Source organism: Typopeltis vanoorti, chromosome 17 (genome assembly GCF_054136105.1).
Source record: "Typopeltis vanoorti isolate ZY-2024b chromosome 17, IOZ_Tvanoo_1.0, whole genome shotgun sequence".
Lineage (NCBI taxonomy): Eukaryota > Metazoa > Arthropoda > Arachnida > Uropygi > Thelyphonidae > Typopeltis > Typopeltis vanoorti.
The window spans coordinates 27,918,293-27,936,569 of NC_143565.1; the positions used below are offsets into that span (position 1 = coordinate 27,918,293).

The 18,277-nt window shown below is 35.9% G+C and overlaps 1 protein-coding gene across 1 annotated transcript in view; it reads right to left on the reverse strand.

The window, feature by feature from the left end:
- The window catches only part of Prp8 (pre-mRNA processing factor 8), a 411,861-nt gene that overhangs the window by 357,599 nt on the left and 35,985 nt on the right, over positions 1 to 18,277 (reverse strand). The window contains exon 4 of the mRNA XM_090407427.1: positions 7,284 to 7,448. Within this exon, the coding sequence (XP_090263553.1) occupies positions 7,284 to 7,448 (165 nt within the window). The remainder of the gene's footprint in view (positions 1 to 7,283; positions 7,449 to 18,277) is intronic.

An 18,277-nucleotide genomic window follows, 5' to 3' on the forward strand; every position in this document is an offset into this window, starting at 1 on the left:
TAGACAACACTAGAATCTTCTGTTGAGAACAGTATTATTTTTCTACCCATATGAGCATGGTTTTGTGAAAAGGTCTTGTTTTGCAATATTCGTGCTCCATAATAGAGTAGCAAGAGATGGATAAGGAAATGGATGTATAGCGAACTATGTGTAATCCGAATAGCTTGAGAAAGGGTGGCCTCAGGTAATGGATTATTCTGCATGTCAGAGGCCCCAAAAAATGATGTTTTGCCATGATGCACAAATGTGAGAAGTGAATTTCATTATCACAATACTAAAGCTCTTGGTCACATCATGAATTTCATTAAAAAAAACTATTAATTTATAATGCATACTGAAAAACAAAATTAGTGGGGGAAAAGGATGAAAGAAATAAAAAGAAAATACCTGAGTTTTAGTTTTGTTTGGAATGTGAAATATTAAGCCTCTTAAAATTAATACAGAATGCTTGCAACATTAAACAAATAGCATATACATAAGAAACTGAAGTGCCACTTCCATCGTCATCTTCTGCTTAAGTGAAGTAATAACAAATCAAAGTTTCCACTATGAAACGGGAAATTTTCTCCAATAGTGCTGACAGTTATTGTTAAACAATAAATTACAAGATAACCACAGTAATTAGCTTTAATGAAAAGAAAGTACAGATATTTTGTACTGAAAATAACAGTACATCATCAGTGCATAGAAGCAAGCAAATCAAAGAAAAGGGAAGACAAGGTACATGCAGCGGTCCATGGTTTCCCAATTAAAAACTATTGCTATGTGCTAGAAATTAATATTAATAAATAATATTATTAAAAACTATTTTTGATGGTTATATAAAATAAGAATCTCCCAAACTTTGGGGGTGGGGGAGAGAGAGAAACAATTCAGATTTGGCCAATGTAAAAGGGATCTTTGAAAAGGTGTTCATATTTAAACCTGCTTCTATGGAGAAGAAGAGCTTCATCCACTGGATATTGTGTTTAGTGTCAATACTATGTTGTGCCAGACCAGACTTTTGAGGTTTCATGTATTCAATATAATAGTGATGTTCATTAATCTTTTTTTCCACAGAATGGCCTGTCTGCCCAAAGTATGTTAGATTACATTCACAAGGTATGCCAGCTAATGAAAGAGGTGACAGTTTGTCTTTGGTAGATAGCAACATATGAGAAATTTTGTTGATAGGAAAATATATGGGAATGAGATGATATTTGTTCAAAATTCTACCAAGTGGTTCACAGATGCTAGAAATATAAGGGATTGGAACTCTGCAGTCTGTTGAAGGCTCCTGAGGTGGTGGAACATAGGAGTCAATTATCCGCTAGATTTGATTAGGGTTGTAACCATTAAATTCCACTATCGTTTTGATAGTGAGAACTTCTTGTTTTAAGCTTGAGGGAGAGGAGCACACATTATGTGTTCTATTAATTAAAGACTTCATAACACAAATTTTTTGAAAGGTGTGATGAGCAGACTTTTGATGAATGTATCTGATAGTAAAAGTGGGTTTTCGATAAACACTGGAGGCTGTGCGCATAAGAAGGATGTCCAAGAATAGTAAACTACCAGCCTTTTCTTTTCCCATTGTGAATTGAATGTGTGGGTAAATGCTATTGATCTGTTGTAGGAAAGTGGTAAGTTCATTCTCAGAATGAGGCCAAATAGCAAAGACGTTTGATGATGCCAAATGTCATCAACATAACGAAAACAATGAATAGATGAGAACAAGGTATTTACCATATGGTTCAAAATATAGTTTGCCAAAGGTTGAGACAGAGGGTTACCCATGGCAGTGCCTTCAACTTGTCTAGAGATCTTGTTTTTCCAGCTGAAATATCCTGATTCCATAACAAATTCAGAAATCTTTGCAATATCAAGAGGGTAATCATCATATAGAAATTAACAGTGTCAGATAATGGAATTAGTAAAGAGAGAAACAATGTCAAAACTGACTCCTGTATTTGAATATCCTCGTGGAATTCTTGATGAACGATCTGGATTGTTCAGTGGGCAGTTAATAAACGTGACAGAAATTTAGCAATTTTATAAGTGGGAGAGTCAATACAATTCATGATGGGGTCTTACTGGATAACCTTCTTTATGAATTTTTGGGAGGCCATATAAATGAGTTCATCCAAAATGAGTGTACAACTTGCTCAAAGTATTTTGATCCCAACTAACAACTTCATCAAGCAGGTTATTTAATTGTTTGTGCTTTTGTAGGGTTATAACTAATTTCTTGATAGGTGGAGGTATCCTGTAAAAGGCAGCCTATCTTCCTCTCATAATCGGCCTTATCCATTACCACTACAGCTTCTTTTGAAATAAATATATGAAAACAGTGCACGGGTTTCAGAACTCAATAAATTACATACAGGTAATTTGCTTTTAAAAAGTAAAGCAGCAACTTCAAAGCGTAGTTTATTAGCATTTTTGCCAGAAAGTCCTGACAGATTGCATTCTATGTTATACAAAAAAAAAAAAAAAATCAAGATAAGGATGCATTTAGGTACCACAACAAAATCATGGCCTTTAGCCAATACACTAGTTTCAGCATCAGCCATAGGGCATTCAGAAATATTCACAATCCATTTATTAGTAGGATGTTATCAGAAGTAATTTTTTGCTTACAGTGTAATGATTCATAATTTTGCATCAGTCTGCAGGAATGTCTTTCATAAGAATGGGTTAAAGATTGTTTAGAAACATGTAGAACAATATCCAGTAATTTGTCATCCAGAGTAGCTGAAATCCTTTTTTCACAATCTAAAATACACTGAACATTAGATGCTAAATCTTTTTTAGTCGCTTGAAGTTGGTTCCATATCAAGGAAAAACTTGTGCAAATATAAACTGTGTGAGCTCCAGGCAATCAAACAGTTTCTCTAAATCTAGCAAATAGGAATAACTTTCATATCACAACATTTTTTTAAGAAAGGCAATCTGAAAGCAAAGCTTATCTTCAAGGGGAAGAATTCACTAAACAAACAGGCAGGTTAGGAAAATTATCGGTTTTACAAGGTAAAGGTTTTACGAATGTTACAGCAGTACATAAGATATTAATAAATAGTCAAGGATAAATTGGTAAGCAATATGTATGTACAAAAAAGTTAAGCAATGCAGTATTTACATATAAATAAAATTTATAATCAAATGCATTTGTATAAATTAATTCTTCGTAAAAAAATTAATAATATTGTGCAATTGTAGTCTGATAACATCTACCTCCTGAGTGTATATGAATAAGCTAGATAGGTAAAAATTTCATTCCTCTCTTCTGTGAAGTGCTGGCTGTCCATCATATGACGAATGATAAGATGCATATTACATTCTGCACACATAAGTGGATTATCACCTCCACAGTAAACTTATTTATTTATGCTTATGGCTACATGAAACTGGTAAGTGAAGAGTACAATCACAATTTCCAGCAACAAATGATGAAAATCTTAACATATAAAAGTTCATTACATAAAAGGCACAACCAGCTTTCTAAGTCTTTCCTTTTTTTTTTTTTTTTTAAATAAAGCAAAAGTAACTTGTCATAATCAAGCCAGGGGCAATTATCGTCCTACTGTAACAGGTATGACAAGGCTGCATGTTCTCACAACACTTCACAACATAAATGTAGCTGTATCCTAGGTTTAATCAGAAAGCACATTACATCATCTTCTAACATGAGGAGGAGTTCTGTTGATACCATGACGAGGACTATGAGAGTGACTACGAGAATAACGTCTTCGTGGTGAGACAGGACCGTGATCTTCTGTTTCCTCCATAACGACTGCCACATCAACTACAAGTCAATGTCCAGGCTGGAAAGCCAATTTAAGGCCTCATCTGTCACTTTGTGGATGTCCTGTAGGCCACCACCGTGAAATTGGTGCCTTGGGCAGTCGTACACAATGAGTAATTGTCTGAGTCACGGGAGAACAATCACAATAAGGGTGAAGTGGTACAAAAGATGCCCTAGATATTACTATGGTGTCTCCAGATATTCACAACAAAGCTTTCTGGGTCTGTTTTGGAACACAGTAAGAAGCGACCATAAACCAATATTAACTAACCTAAACCCAAAAATGACCAGACTCACCCAAAAAAGAAAATTTCATTTGAACTTCCAAAAAGCAACTTGGGAGAAATACAAGTATGAAATAAACAAAATACTGAAAGATCTGGGCAACTACCCAGAGTCTGGGTAGTGGCCCTTCCCTTAATGCATAACATTATACACATCCACAAGGAGATGTGTTTTGCATTATGGGAGATACTGAGATAGGAGTGATGTTAGCTTGGTCCACCTTTGCTACAAGTTGCCTGGTGTTGTACTACCTTACCCCAGTCCTGAAGATATTTTCAAAGCGCAAACTTTGTTTGCTCACACTTGGATAAAGGATTAAACTAAATTTATTATAGAAAGAAGACTAAATATCATTAAAAGTATCTCTGGTAGAGAGTGGAGGAGCCGATGGTAAAACCTTAAAAGTTACATACATCTCTATTATCCGACCCATAATGGAATATGCTTTGCTCATCTGGATGAAAACAACAAAACCAGTTTAGACCAGCTTATAACAAATCAGAAAAATGCAGCTAGAATCATATGTGGTCTAAGGAATACTATGGTGTCTCCAGATATTCACAACAAAGCTATCCGGGTCTGTTTTAAAACACAGTAAGAAGCGACCATAAACCAATATTAACTAACCTAAACCCAAAAATGGCCAGACCCACCCAAAAAAGAAAATTTCATTTGAACTACCAAAAAGCAACTTGGGAGAAATACAAGTATGAAATAAACAAAATGCTGAAAGATCTGGGCCACTACCCAGAGTCTGGGTAGTGGCCCTTCCCTTAATGCATAACATTATACACATCCACAAGGAGATGTGTTTTGCATTATGGGAGATACTGAGATAGGAGTGATGTTAGCTTGGTCCACCTTTGCTACAAGTTGCCTGGTGTTGTACTACCTTACCCCAGTCCTGAAGATATTTTCAAAGCGCAAACTTTGTTTGCTCACACTTGGATAAAGGATTAAACTAAATTTATTATAGAAAGAAGACTAAATATCATTAAAAGTATCTCTGGTAGAGAGTGGAGGAGCCGATGGTAAAACCTTAAAAGTTACATACATCTCTATTATCCGACCCATAATGGAATATGCTTTGCTCATCTGGATGAAAACAACAAAACCAGTTTAGACCAGCTTATAACAAATCAGAAAAATGCAGCTAGAATCATATGTGGTCTAAGGAATACTATGGTGTCTCCAGATATTCACAACAAAGCTATCCGGGTCTGTTTTAAAACACAGTAAGAAGCGACCATAAACCAATATTAACTAACCTAAACCCAAAAATGGCCAGACCCACCCAAAAAAGAAAATTTCATTTGAACTACCAAAAAGCAACTTGGGAGAAATACAAGTATGAAATAAACAAAATGCTGAAAGATCTGGGCCACTACCCAGAGTCTGGGTAGTGGCCCTTCCCTTAATGCATAACATTATACACATCCACAAGGAGATGTGTTTTGCATTATGGGAGATACTGAGATAGGAATGGTGTTAGCTTGGTCCACCTTTGCTTAACTTGTGATAAAATAGCAGAATTCGAATCCAACCTTATTCCTTCAAGAATTAGGTGACAAGAAAATCTTACTAAATTTGTAGAAAAAAGAGCCAACCTTGCACATCATACAAGTGAACTTTTTAAAAAGTAGCAACCAACAAACAGAATAAAGAAAAAATCGACAATGCATAAAATCATGGAAAATAAAATTCCCTTGGATTGTCCAAATGAAATAGCCAACTAACCAGCATTTCCTCCAAATAAAGAAAGGAAAAATATAGTTATTAATTCTGAAATAGGTAAACATGAGAAAAAAAGGCTAGAAAACCCTGAAATCATTAGCTCTTTCAAAAATAATGAAATAAGGACCTGACTCAATAAAGATCTACATAGATGGCTCCAAAAATCCAAATGGCAATTCTGGGAGTGGCATACTCATCTGTGGCACTCAAAATATAGAACTAAAAACAACCAACAGTATAGGATGCAATTCATACCATGCAGAATCAGCCCTTCAAACTATCAAGAACTGGTATACTAGCCATCAAGAAATACTTAGGGACATATATCAAAAAAAAAATTCCAATGGATTCCATCCCAATTTCCCTTTAATCCTACGTATGAATGTAGGATTAAAGTTAAACGAAACTGCAGATGAAGTAGCAAAAATTTCTGCAACATCAAGTGATTTTTTATCTTTTTAAAACTATTCATAAAGAAAATGTAAAAGAATGATTCTCTAGGGCATCACTCACCATGGTATTCAACAGAAAAACCAGGAGCTACCATCAACTCCAAGTGTAATCACTGTGCCACTACCACGATCTCTCGCCTCAACCGGCCCACAAGACTAATCAACGTTTAACAATGGCATAAAAGTCTTCCCCATGTGCAAAATCTGTAACATCGAGAAAGGATCAACACTGGATTTACTAACTTGTATGAATATTTCTAAATGTGAACTTTATAACAACCCAGAAATGTGCTGTATAAAATACATGAATTTGACCTCTATGATATAGTGTAATAATACCACGGGATTAAAAAAAAAAAAAAAAATGCAGAGTAGATGCTGAATCTAACTTCAAGGCAAACCATATCAGAGTAATAAAACTTTAACCACCTATGCTTACCACAATCAGATGACAGCAGACTGCTAAAATTCTTATCCAATTGTAGTTTTGCTAAACCCAAGCATGTGTAGTGTATATGAAGATATATTATAATCACAAACTAAGGTGGTGATGTCATAAAATAACCTTTTTTTCATCATGATGGTATTCAAACAAACTATGGAGAAGAGAGAGGGAATTTAACACAAGAATAAAAGATAAACTAACAATTAAAGATATGCCATTTCATTCCTTTCAAATTCTTCTCTCTGGAAGAATAACTTCAATATTTCAGAATTATGATCTGCAGTATAAATAAGTTACTTCTCACTTTATTACCAATGCCAATGGTATCAATGTAAGAAAGCCAGCTATTACTATAACTGTTTAATGAAAAGCCATACTATAATCTTACAGCATCAATGCTATTCTAAAGAAAATCCACTACAGCAATACTTTACCTTTGGATCCCTAAGAATTTCTAGAATGAGTTTTGATCATGTTTTACAACCTATCATGTACAAGATTGCTATTAAAAAAATAAATCAAATAGCTCAAAGAAACAATGTTTTACAAAATAATAATAATAATAAAAAAAAATAGTACTCACCCCCACTGTGCAATATAAACTGGCTCAATCACCCAAGGAATTTCATTAACAAAGGTTATGGCACCAGTAATATGATAGAGAACTTTTACATCTCTAATCTGTTCCCATGGCATAGGCATATTTTCCATAAGTTTCAAAACAGCATGTGGCATATACTTCAGAGAACTGAAGAAAAATATAACAACTTAATTCACATTTTGTTCTAAAGTTATTAATGCTAAAAATTGCTAAGAAAGCTTATTTTTATGAAATTATAATATAAAAGAGGAGGGGCAAGTAAATAAATAGTGCAATTTGTTTCAGAATTATCAGAACAAAATAACATTTATCATGTACACTGATATAACGTAGACATTCCCCTCTCGCACACTTTAAAAGTATAATAAATATAAATAAAATTATACTGATTTCCATCCATTAAGATTGTATCTAGCATATACCAGCATATGCAAAATGCACAAAGAAAACCAAGAAGCCTGATTAGACATAAATTCCTCTGCTTTCCAATCAATAAACTCTGATCAAATTCAATTTTGATATGGATGTGTGAATGTCTCTGGATGACAGATGGTATGAGCCTACTACCTACTCATTTGGAAGCCTGAAGTGGCTTGAATACATGGCATATGCAGTACAGGTAACTAACCTTTAGTGAGTGGGAATTATATTATAATTATTGCACCCTGCATGGAGTCAGCAGACTCATCGTGGGAGGTTCATTCATTTCATAACATATTTATCACACTGAATCTTAAAATACTTAACACTCCCTGAATATGTTGTTAATGTAGTATTTACATCTATATTGCATTCACTGACAATTCACAATGTAAAAAAATATATACTTCTCACATCCCTCTTCACCACACTCTTCCAAAACTTCCAGGGATGGCCTCTGGTTCTTTCCCTCTCACCTTCTACTCTTTTTATTAATCCCCTCTGGATTAATTCAATAAAATCCCCTCACTAACTTTAACATCACTATCATATCACCTCTTTTCCTCCTATCCACCAAACTCTAAAATTTAATCTCTCTCTCTCTCTCTCTATATATATATATAGCTCCAAAGTAATGATACTGTCTTAATCACTCATCTCTAGAACTTCTCCAGTGTTTCCACTGAAAACCAGGTGACCAAATCTGAGCACAACAGTACAAATGTGGTCTGACCAATGCTTTATACAGTGGCACAACCACCTCCTCATCCCTACATATTAGTACTTCTAATCATAGTGGCACTACATTGTGCAGCCTTTGAAACACTTTGAATATACCCTCTAAACTTCGGTCTACTGTCAATCATCACTAGCAAATCTTAAATCTCGTCCACTTCCAGCAGTACAGCACCACCAATACAGTACACAGCCTTATATTTCTGCACTCCAAAATGCAATGCCTTGCACTTATTAATATTAAAACTACAACCCCACTCCTTTTGACCTTCCTGAAAGGAACTAACATTAGCACGTGCTACTTATAATTCTTCCCAATTTTGCATCATCAGCAAACAACTAAAAATTCCCAGTCAGTCTGCATGATATATTAGTTACAAAAAAAAGTTAAACAGCAGGGGCACAAGAATAGAATCCTGGGGCATGCCACTGATTACCCCCTTCTTTTGAGACACTGCTCCATCATAACACAATCACCAATCCATCTAACTAATATACTATCTATTCCCATCCTCTGCAGCCTGCACATCAACTTATCATGTGGTAATCTATCAAATGCATTTGTAAAGTCTAAGAATATCACTGTATATGATTCTTCATTATTTAACACATTTCTTAAATATAAACATGGGAGTAGCTGAATCCTGAGAAACGAAACATTAGCACCCACTATAACAGAAACATCCTCTCCTCAATGAGCATGCATCTGTCTTTCATTATAATTCAGATATTTCTTTCTCTCTTTCAACCATTTTTAAAGCCACTTCTCACTATAGGTGTCTCCCAATTCTCTTCATCTGTTTCTATCCTGAGCTTCTTGTTGGTGCCAGAGTTCCAATTGTTTTCCTTATGTCATCTGACCATCTTTTTTTCAGGTCTTCTGGTTGATCTTTTACCTTCATATGGCCACCACTCATGTATTTTTGTCCATCATTGTCCTTGAGTCTTGTAATGTGTCCCACCCATTTCTTTCGAAGCATGTTTTCTCCAATATCTAAAACATTTTGTTTTAGCTCTTATTTCTATATTTTTGATTTTATCTTTGCATCTTATGTTCAGCAGACGTCTTTCCATTCTTCTTTCTGTTTATTGCATTTTATTTATTATTTCCTTTTTGACTGGTCAGGTTTAAGCTCCATATGTCATAACAGGCAATACACATTGGTTGAACAGTCTTGCTCTGTTCACAGGTTTTATTTTGCTGTTTAAAAATCTCTTCAATTTTCCAAAAAATGACCATCCCATTACTATTCTTCTTTTCACTTCTTCAATGACAACTTGTTTCTTCATTGTTAACAATTTTCCTAAGTATACATACTCACCAGCTATTTGAGCTATTTTCAATCTCTTTATTGTTTACCTTAATAACGTTGTGTCTTTTGTCGTATCCTTTTCGGTTTGTCATTATTTTGGTTTTCTCAGAATTAATGTTTAATCCAATTTCTATTGATTTAGTTGTTAGATCTTTTGTCATTTCTTTTAAATCTTTCATATTGTTTGTAATAATAAGAATATCATCAGCAAATCTTAGGTTATTTAATTTCATTAATATTGACTTATTGGACCAGTCTAAATTACTCATCATATGTTCTAGTGTTAATGTGAAGAATTTGGGAGAAATGATGTCTCCTTGCCTTATTGCTTGATTTATGTGAAATTTTTTTGCTTATTTCACTGAGCATATTTGTTGTAGTATTTGCATAAATATGTTATGTCAATAAATTGTTTTTCAATGTCATAATCTAAGGGCTTATATTATTGATGATGTTTTTATGCAATTTATTTATTCATTCTTATGACAAAAGGAATACAAAGCACATACAGATCAATGTCCAATCTAGAAAGCCACTCCAGATCCTCATCCGTCACCTCGTGAATGTCCTGGAGGCCACCAACATGAAATTGGCAGCTTGGGCAGTCATTCAATATGAGTAATCATCTGGGCCACGGGGGGGAACAATAAGGGTGATCTGACAGTCTCCATTTATGCAGTAGGTAGCCACATCTGCTCTGGTTAGTTCTGATTTCTGCTGAAAGATGACCAAACCTTCCTAGGAAGGGCAAAACCCGGCTGCAGAGCACAGGGATCTTCAACCAGGAAGCCATTTGTGGAAGATTGTTGGACCAGTGTTCTCTCCACATGTCAGGTGTTGATGGTAAGGCAGCTGAAAAGAGTTCGTCCATGGAGCAGAAAGGGTTCCTTGATTTTAGGCGAAGACTAGGAGGATTTATGAGAGTCTGGTTCAGGGGCAGGTTGCTCATTACTTTAATAAATTCTTTAATCGAGACTTGTCTTCTCTGTATATTTGGTGGAGCAATATTAGATAGGCAACCAAGGGAGAGGGGTGCTTCTCAGTGTCCCACTAATTGGGCACATTGTAGTGTTTAGCTGGGTGTCTATAATAGTAGTGTGCACACTTCCTTCCCAGGCAGGGGCACAGTCTTCTGCTGTAGAGAATGTGAAGGCTAGTGCAGACGACTTCGAACTTCTGCATCACAACCCCAGGTTGTTCCAGCAAGCCTTGAAATGATATTATAAGTTTTAATTTTGTTGGACAGGTTTGGCAATGTGCCTTTTATAGATTAGGCTTCTGGCTCACTTCCAGGCTCACTCCAATGTATTTCGGGTGAGGCTCATGTTCTACCATTTAAGGTGTCGATTTGCCTCTACATTGTTCAGGTGAAATACCGTGGACAGTTTTTGTAGTTTTGGCTTCAGGTACCACTGCTTGAAGTACTCTTCTAGGATGGCAAAGGAGGCAGATTGGTGTAGGATCGCTAGGTCATCAGCATACATACATTTGCTTGAGCTGGTATGTGGTAAGTCGGACATGTAGATGTTAAAGAGTAAAGGGGCTAACACAGAGGCCTGTGGGAGACCGTTGTAGAGGAATCTGGGCCTGTTTTTTTTTTTTTTTCACCAATATGGACCCAGATCTTTCTGTTGGAGAGAATGGATTCAAAAAGCTGGAAAGTTTTTTTGCGCCTTATAATATTGCCTAGCTTTAGGAGGAGACCCTGATCCAGACTGTCATAAGCTGATGTTAGATCAATGAAAGCGACTCCAGATTTAAGTTTCTTCTGGACCTGGTCACAGCAACTTCTTCCTGGTCTGAAGCCAGCTTGTTCGATTGAGTGCTCTTTCAATGAATGGTGAAATTCTTTTAAGGCAAATTCTTTCAAAGAGCTTAAAGGTGGAGCAAAGCAAGAAGATAGGTTGTAGATTTTTGACATCATTTGGATCTTTCCCTGGTTTGGGCACCACAATTATTTTGGCTTCCTACCACAAATTTGGTAGTTTTCCAGTTGCTATAATTTTTGAGAAAAGGGCAGCCAGCCATGTTTCTTGAAACTCAGGGAGGATACCATCCACTCCTGCAGCCATGCCATTCTTGGTGAGTTTTAAGGCTTCCTGTATATCTCTTCCCAAGATACTAGGTGTACAAGTTCAGGAAGCTCGGGCCCATCTGCAGGTTTTTTCTGATGGAAGATTGCACAGTTATTTTCCTGATAGAGATGTGACATATCTTGGAGGTTTTCAGTAAATGATTAGTCATTTTATCAGGAGTTATCTCTGGTGGTTTGTGTGTTGTTCTGTAGTAATTAAAAAGGAAGTTTTAATTTACTTCCTTTTTTTATGCAGTAAAATAATGTTTGCATTATTCCATATTTGTGGTGTTTCTCCATTTTTGATGCATTTATTGAAAATAATATATAGTTAAAAGATACCACTACAATATTTCAATACTTATCACAGTTATTGCCAGTGGGGTAATAACCCCACTTAGGTCTTGTCAACTTGCAGCATACAATAAAACAATCGCAATATTTTCAGTGGCATCTGTATTTGAGACAGCTGTGTCAAAGTTTTTTTTTTTTTACTACTTAGGTTACAATATATAAGAAATTATATGCTTGTTTTCTATTTCTGTGCAATCAGTGTATATTAAGAGCCACTGATAAAGCTTAGAGACCACAGATATGAGGGTTCTGAGAAAAATTAGAAAAGTGAACAAATGGCATCAATGGCAGAATCATATTAAAAACAAAGACATCGGGGACAAACTTGACATTGTTAGCATTCAAGAATGTGTACGTAGAGCTAATCTAAGGTGATGTGACTACTTAAATAGATGATGAAAGCATAGAAAAAACAGGTGTTTGGTGCCAAGATGGCAAGAAAGAGACTCAGAGGAAGACCAAAGTCTAGGTGGATTGATTCAGTCAGAAGTGCCTTAAAAGTATGAGATGTTAGATACAATATTGGAGTGCTGGCAAGTAACAGACTAATTTGGATCAAAACTGTTGAGAGGAGATTAATAATAATGTAAGTTTAATCATGCAATCACACAGTAGCCTCAACACCCCTTGAGGGTACATATTAGAAAATTGATGATGATCTTACAAGTTTTCCTAAGTATCTATTGCAATAAATAGCACATTCCTTAGTAAATTAAGTATTGCATTATAAAATATTTAAGAGAATTGCCATTCAGGCAAGGAGCAGTTCTCTTTAATAAAGGTGTTTCATAATAGCTTTTATATGGGAACATTAGTCATTGTAGTAATAACTGAATCAACAGTTACTTTTGACTTATGAGCTGCAGAGATATAATTTTATTTTGGCTAAATTTGCTTCTAAAAACTATACACTATCTACAACTCTCACCCTAATACGATTTGCATTAATATGTAGTCAGTCTATTCTTTGCTGTTATAAAGCCTTCAATCTTCTGGAAACACCTTCCACTAGATTTGGTATGTTGCTGCAGTAATTCCCATTCATTCATCTAGTAGAGTATTAGTGAGGCCCATCAATGATGTTGGATGATTCAGCCTGGCTTGCAACTGGCAGTCTAATTCATCTGCCACAGGGCTCTGTGCAGGAGAGTCTTCTCCAACATCCATATCATGAAAACATTCCTGCACACCTCACTTTGTGGATGGGGTCATTGTTGTGTTGATAAAAAATACAGGCCTTCACTGAACTGTTGCCATAAAGGTAGGATACACAGAATTGTCTGGAATATCATTATATGTTATAGTATTGATTCCCTGTTGGAACTAGGAGGTCCAGCCCAAGCATGAAAAGCATCCCAGACCATGATCCATCTTCAAAAGCTCACAGCTGGTACAATACATTCAAGCAGGTAGCATTGTACTGACATCCATCAAACTAGGACTAGTGCATCTGACTGTCAGATAGCAAAGTGTGATTCATCACTCCAAAGAAAACTCTTTTTCTCTGCTCCAGAGTCCAATGGCAGCAAGCTTTACACTCTGCCCAATGCTTGGTGTTGCTCTTGCTGTTAGGCTTGTGTGTGACTGAGCAGTCATGGAAACGTTATTGGAAGTTTTTCCACTTGGTTATACTATAAATTAAAGATATCATGAAGTTATATTCTTGGTTTAATCCTTTATCCAAGTGTAAGCAAACAAAGTTTGCACCTGAAATAATTTCAGGACTGGGCAACTCGTATCCCATATAGAAGCTAATGACTTCACATCATTTGCCTTAGTATCCCATAATGCAAAGCACATATCCTTACAGCCATATAAAATACTTTGCATCATGGGAAGGGTCACTACCCAGACTGGTGTCGACCTTTACTGAGGTCAACACCAGTCTGGGTAGAGACCCTTCCTTATCACTTCTAGGTCGACAGATCTAGAAGTGATATGAAAGTTGAAGTAATGACTTCTGCATTACTTCAACCTTCTTATCACTTCTAGATCTGGCTCCCACTGATGAGAGTGCAAAGAAGGTTAAAACCGGTCAGGGTAGTGACCCTTCCCATGATGCATGTCTGTAAGGATATGTGTTTTGCATTATGGGATACTAAGGCAAGTGATGTGAAGTCATTAGCTTGTACATACGAGTTACCCAGTCCTGAGATTACTTCAGGTACAAACTTTGTTTACTTGTACTTGGATGAAAGATTAAACCAAGAATATTTCTTGGCATCTTTAATTTACAGTCATGGAAACCCATGTTCTTCAGCACCCAAAGAACAGTTATGGTACTGATGTGGCTTGCAGAGACATTTCAGAATGCAATAGCAAGTGAGTATTTGAACCAAGAACAGGTGATTTTTTAGCGCCATGCTATTCGGCACTTGGCAGTCCTGCTCTGTGATTTTATGTGGCTGCTCCACTACAGCCTAGGTAGTGACCCTTTCCATAATGCATAGCAATATATGCACTTTGGAAAGGAAGAGTGATTTGCATTATAGAATACTAAGGCAACTGTGAAGTCACCAGTCTATATACAGAAGCAGCCTAGTTGCAAAGACATGCACAAAAACTTGGATGAAGGGTTAAACAAGAATATAATTTCTTGAGAAGTTTAACACTTAAAAAAGAGGCATGAGTATATAAGTGGTTAGAAAATCACTAGGATGTGTTGCTCTAAGTAGTTTTCTGTTTAAGTGCATCATCTTGGTTTTATTTCCTATTTTAAATTTCAATTAGGTATTATATCATTAAGTCATTCCTGATGGCATAACATAACAGAATATGTTAAAAATGCACATTATGCATACCTCTCAAACTTAGGGATCAAGATCACTATTAGACAGCATAAAGTTTTCCATGTTTGAAGAGGTGACTAGTGAGATAGCCTCAAACAGAATGAAATCAGTCATAGCCTGGAAAGGAAGGATGGCAGGAACAAGAGAATGACAATGACAAGTAAGTGACTATATATGGGTTTTCAAATGGAATATTATTTTTGTTTACTAATGAAAGGAGTATTAGAAATGAGAATATACAAACAGAAACAAAAGTTTCTGAAGGGTAAAATAAAATTGAACATAGACTACTGTTATTGTACATAGAGGAATTATGTTTGCCCAAAGTGAAAATGAAAGCAATACATTTAATAACTTTGAGACTGAACAACCTCTTCTGAATCTGTCACTCTCACATAATCTGCATGCAGTAGAGTTATTCTTTCAAATTCATTATTTCTTTTACTTACAGCATATTAACAAAATTCTTTGGAGTTGTCTTCAACTTGCAGAGCCAGTTTCTTTTCAAACTCAGACTTAGCTTTCTGTACAACAGGTGTGACTCTTCTGGCCTACTGCTTATAATTTTAATAATGGATATTATCATTATGTACACAGTATTCCTTCCACATCATCCTTTTCTTATGAATCTCTTGTTTGATAAGATTACTCATTCATTTCACTACTACCCCATTTATTCTTCAAAGTCTCAGGACACATGATATTGCATCATTTAAGTACTTTTTAAATGCTTCCCATGCACTACATGCTGGATATTCTTCCCATCCAGCAACTCATTACCATTGCACTGAACCCAGTAAACTCCTCAGTTGGTCAAAATTTCCTGCTTTGTAGTTCAGCATGTACAGTAAACCCTTGCCGAGTGAGGCTTTGCAGAATGCGATTTTGCACATACACGTTATCTTAAGTGTTTCCATTTAATTTGCCCAACGCTAGAATTTCATTCATACACGGTACACTGCAGAGCGTCAGCCAGCAACCCTGCTTAGCGCTGCCTGCTAGCTGAGTGACCCAGGCCAGGTTGCGATCATTTCACTCACGTTAGCAGAGCTGTAATCACGTATTTATCAGTGTTTATCCTCTTCTCCTTTTGCATTTGTATTTCTTTTAATTTCAAAAATTCAATATGACATCTAAGAGGAAGAATGAAGACAATAAAGCAACAAAAAGACGCAAAGTTTTGACATTATCTCAGAAAACTGAAATTTTAGATAAGTTGGAAAATGGTACATGTGTTTCATCGCTTGCAAGAGAACTAGCTATAAACGAATCAAGCATAAGAATAATATGGGAGAATGAAGAAAAGTTTTGGTCTAGTGTCAAAGCTTCAGGCGATACTTCGGCAAAGGTTGCTCAAGTTTCAAGAATTCCGCAATTGGAAAACATGGAAAAAATATTAATAGCTTGGATTGTACAAATTGCAAAAGCAATTGGCGGCGAAGGATTTTCAGATATGGAAGAAGGAGGAGAAGTCAAAGAATTAATCCAGAATGACGATTGAGAAATGACGAATGAAGAATTGGATGATCTTGTAACACCAGCCAACAGTGAAAGCAGCGATAGTGAAGAAGATAAAACACTTTTAACTTACAAGAAGTTAAACGAATTGTTAAAAAAGGCACAGGAACTGTATGATTTTGCAATGGAGATTGACCCAAATGAAGAAAGAAGAGGACACTTTATGAAAGGCATTGAAAAACTCTGTGCTCCTTACCGCAAAACTTTTAAAGAGTTGCGTCAGTCATTGTCCCAAGCAAAAATCACTAGCTTTTTAAAAAAATAATTGCATCATGTACTTATTAAGCAGTAATAAAAATCTTTTCAATTAACATTTGTTTCATTTTTCCCTTTTAATTACAACAATATTTAGGTTAGTTTAAATTATACATACATACTTTCTTAACTATACTAACACATTTTTTTCCATAGAAAGTTAACTTTGCGGAACGCAAGTTTGTCGTGCATGCAAAGTATTAATGACATAACCCCTGCATTCAGCAAGGATTTACTGTAGTCTTTTCTGAATGGAACATTCATAAACTTAGTCACTTCCCAAGTGAGTACTGCATGATCACTGTCATCAACCAGAGACAGAATATGTTAAAGATACCAGGAAATTTTATAAACTTGGTTTTAATCCTTTTTCCCAAGTAAACAAACAAGCAGGTAAGTCAAGTTTGCACCTGAAGTACTTTCAGGTCTGAGGCAACTCGTGGTAAAGGTGGAGTAAACTCTGATCACTTTCCTTACTATCTCCCATAATGCAAAGCATCTCTGCTTGCAGACACTGATGAGACCTCAATAAAGGTCGAAACTGGTCTGAGTAGTGGCCCTTCTCTTAATGCACAGCAACATACATGTCATCAAGGAGATGTGCTTTGCATTATGGGAGATACTAAGGAAAGTGATCACAGCTTACTCCACCTTTACCATGAGTTGCCTGAGACCTGAAAATACTTCAGGCACAAGCTTGACTGACCTGCTTGTTTGCTTACTTGGGAAAAAGGATTAAAACCAAGTTTATAAAATTCCTTGGTATCTTTAACGTATAATATATCCAAGGTAAAAAACGTTCTACATCTTTCTCTCATCCTGAGATTGTTATTTAATAAGGCCAAAGCACCTTGTGGCAACTTGTATAGGTAAAATTTATAAGTTCTGCATTACTTCAACCTTGGCACCTCAGGGTCTGGCTCCCAGTGATGAGACCTCAATAAAGGTCGAAACCAGTCTGGGTAGTGGCCCTTCCTTTAATGCATAGCATCATACATGTCCACAAGGAGATATGCTTTGCATTATGGGAAATACTAAGGAAAGTGATCAGAGCTTAATCCACCTCTACCACGAGTTGCCTCAGACCTGAAAATACTTCAGGTAGAAACTTGACTTACCTGCTTGTTTGCTTACTTGGGAAAAAGGATTAAAACCAAGTTTATAAAATTCCTTGGCATTTTTAACATATAATATACCCAAGGTAAAAAACTTTCTACAGAGACAGAATAGTTATGTCTTTAACTGAAACATCCAATGACATTATAATCACAAATTAACACTCTTTGACCTCTTGTTCCTTCTGTCACAATGGATATTAATCTGTCCAACAACAGTTTGGTGATATTTAATTAAAGCAGATGCTGTTTTAGCAAAAATCTTCCTGAATGTCAACTGTTTGCATCCATTATATTCAAGAACATCTGCCTTTCATTTTTATAGATTTTATCCCATACTTCTTTGCTCTCAGTTGCTATGGTTATAGATGTATATTTGATCCAAGATTCCTTCTGGCTCTGA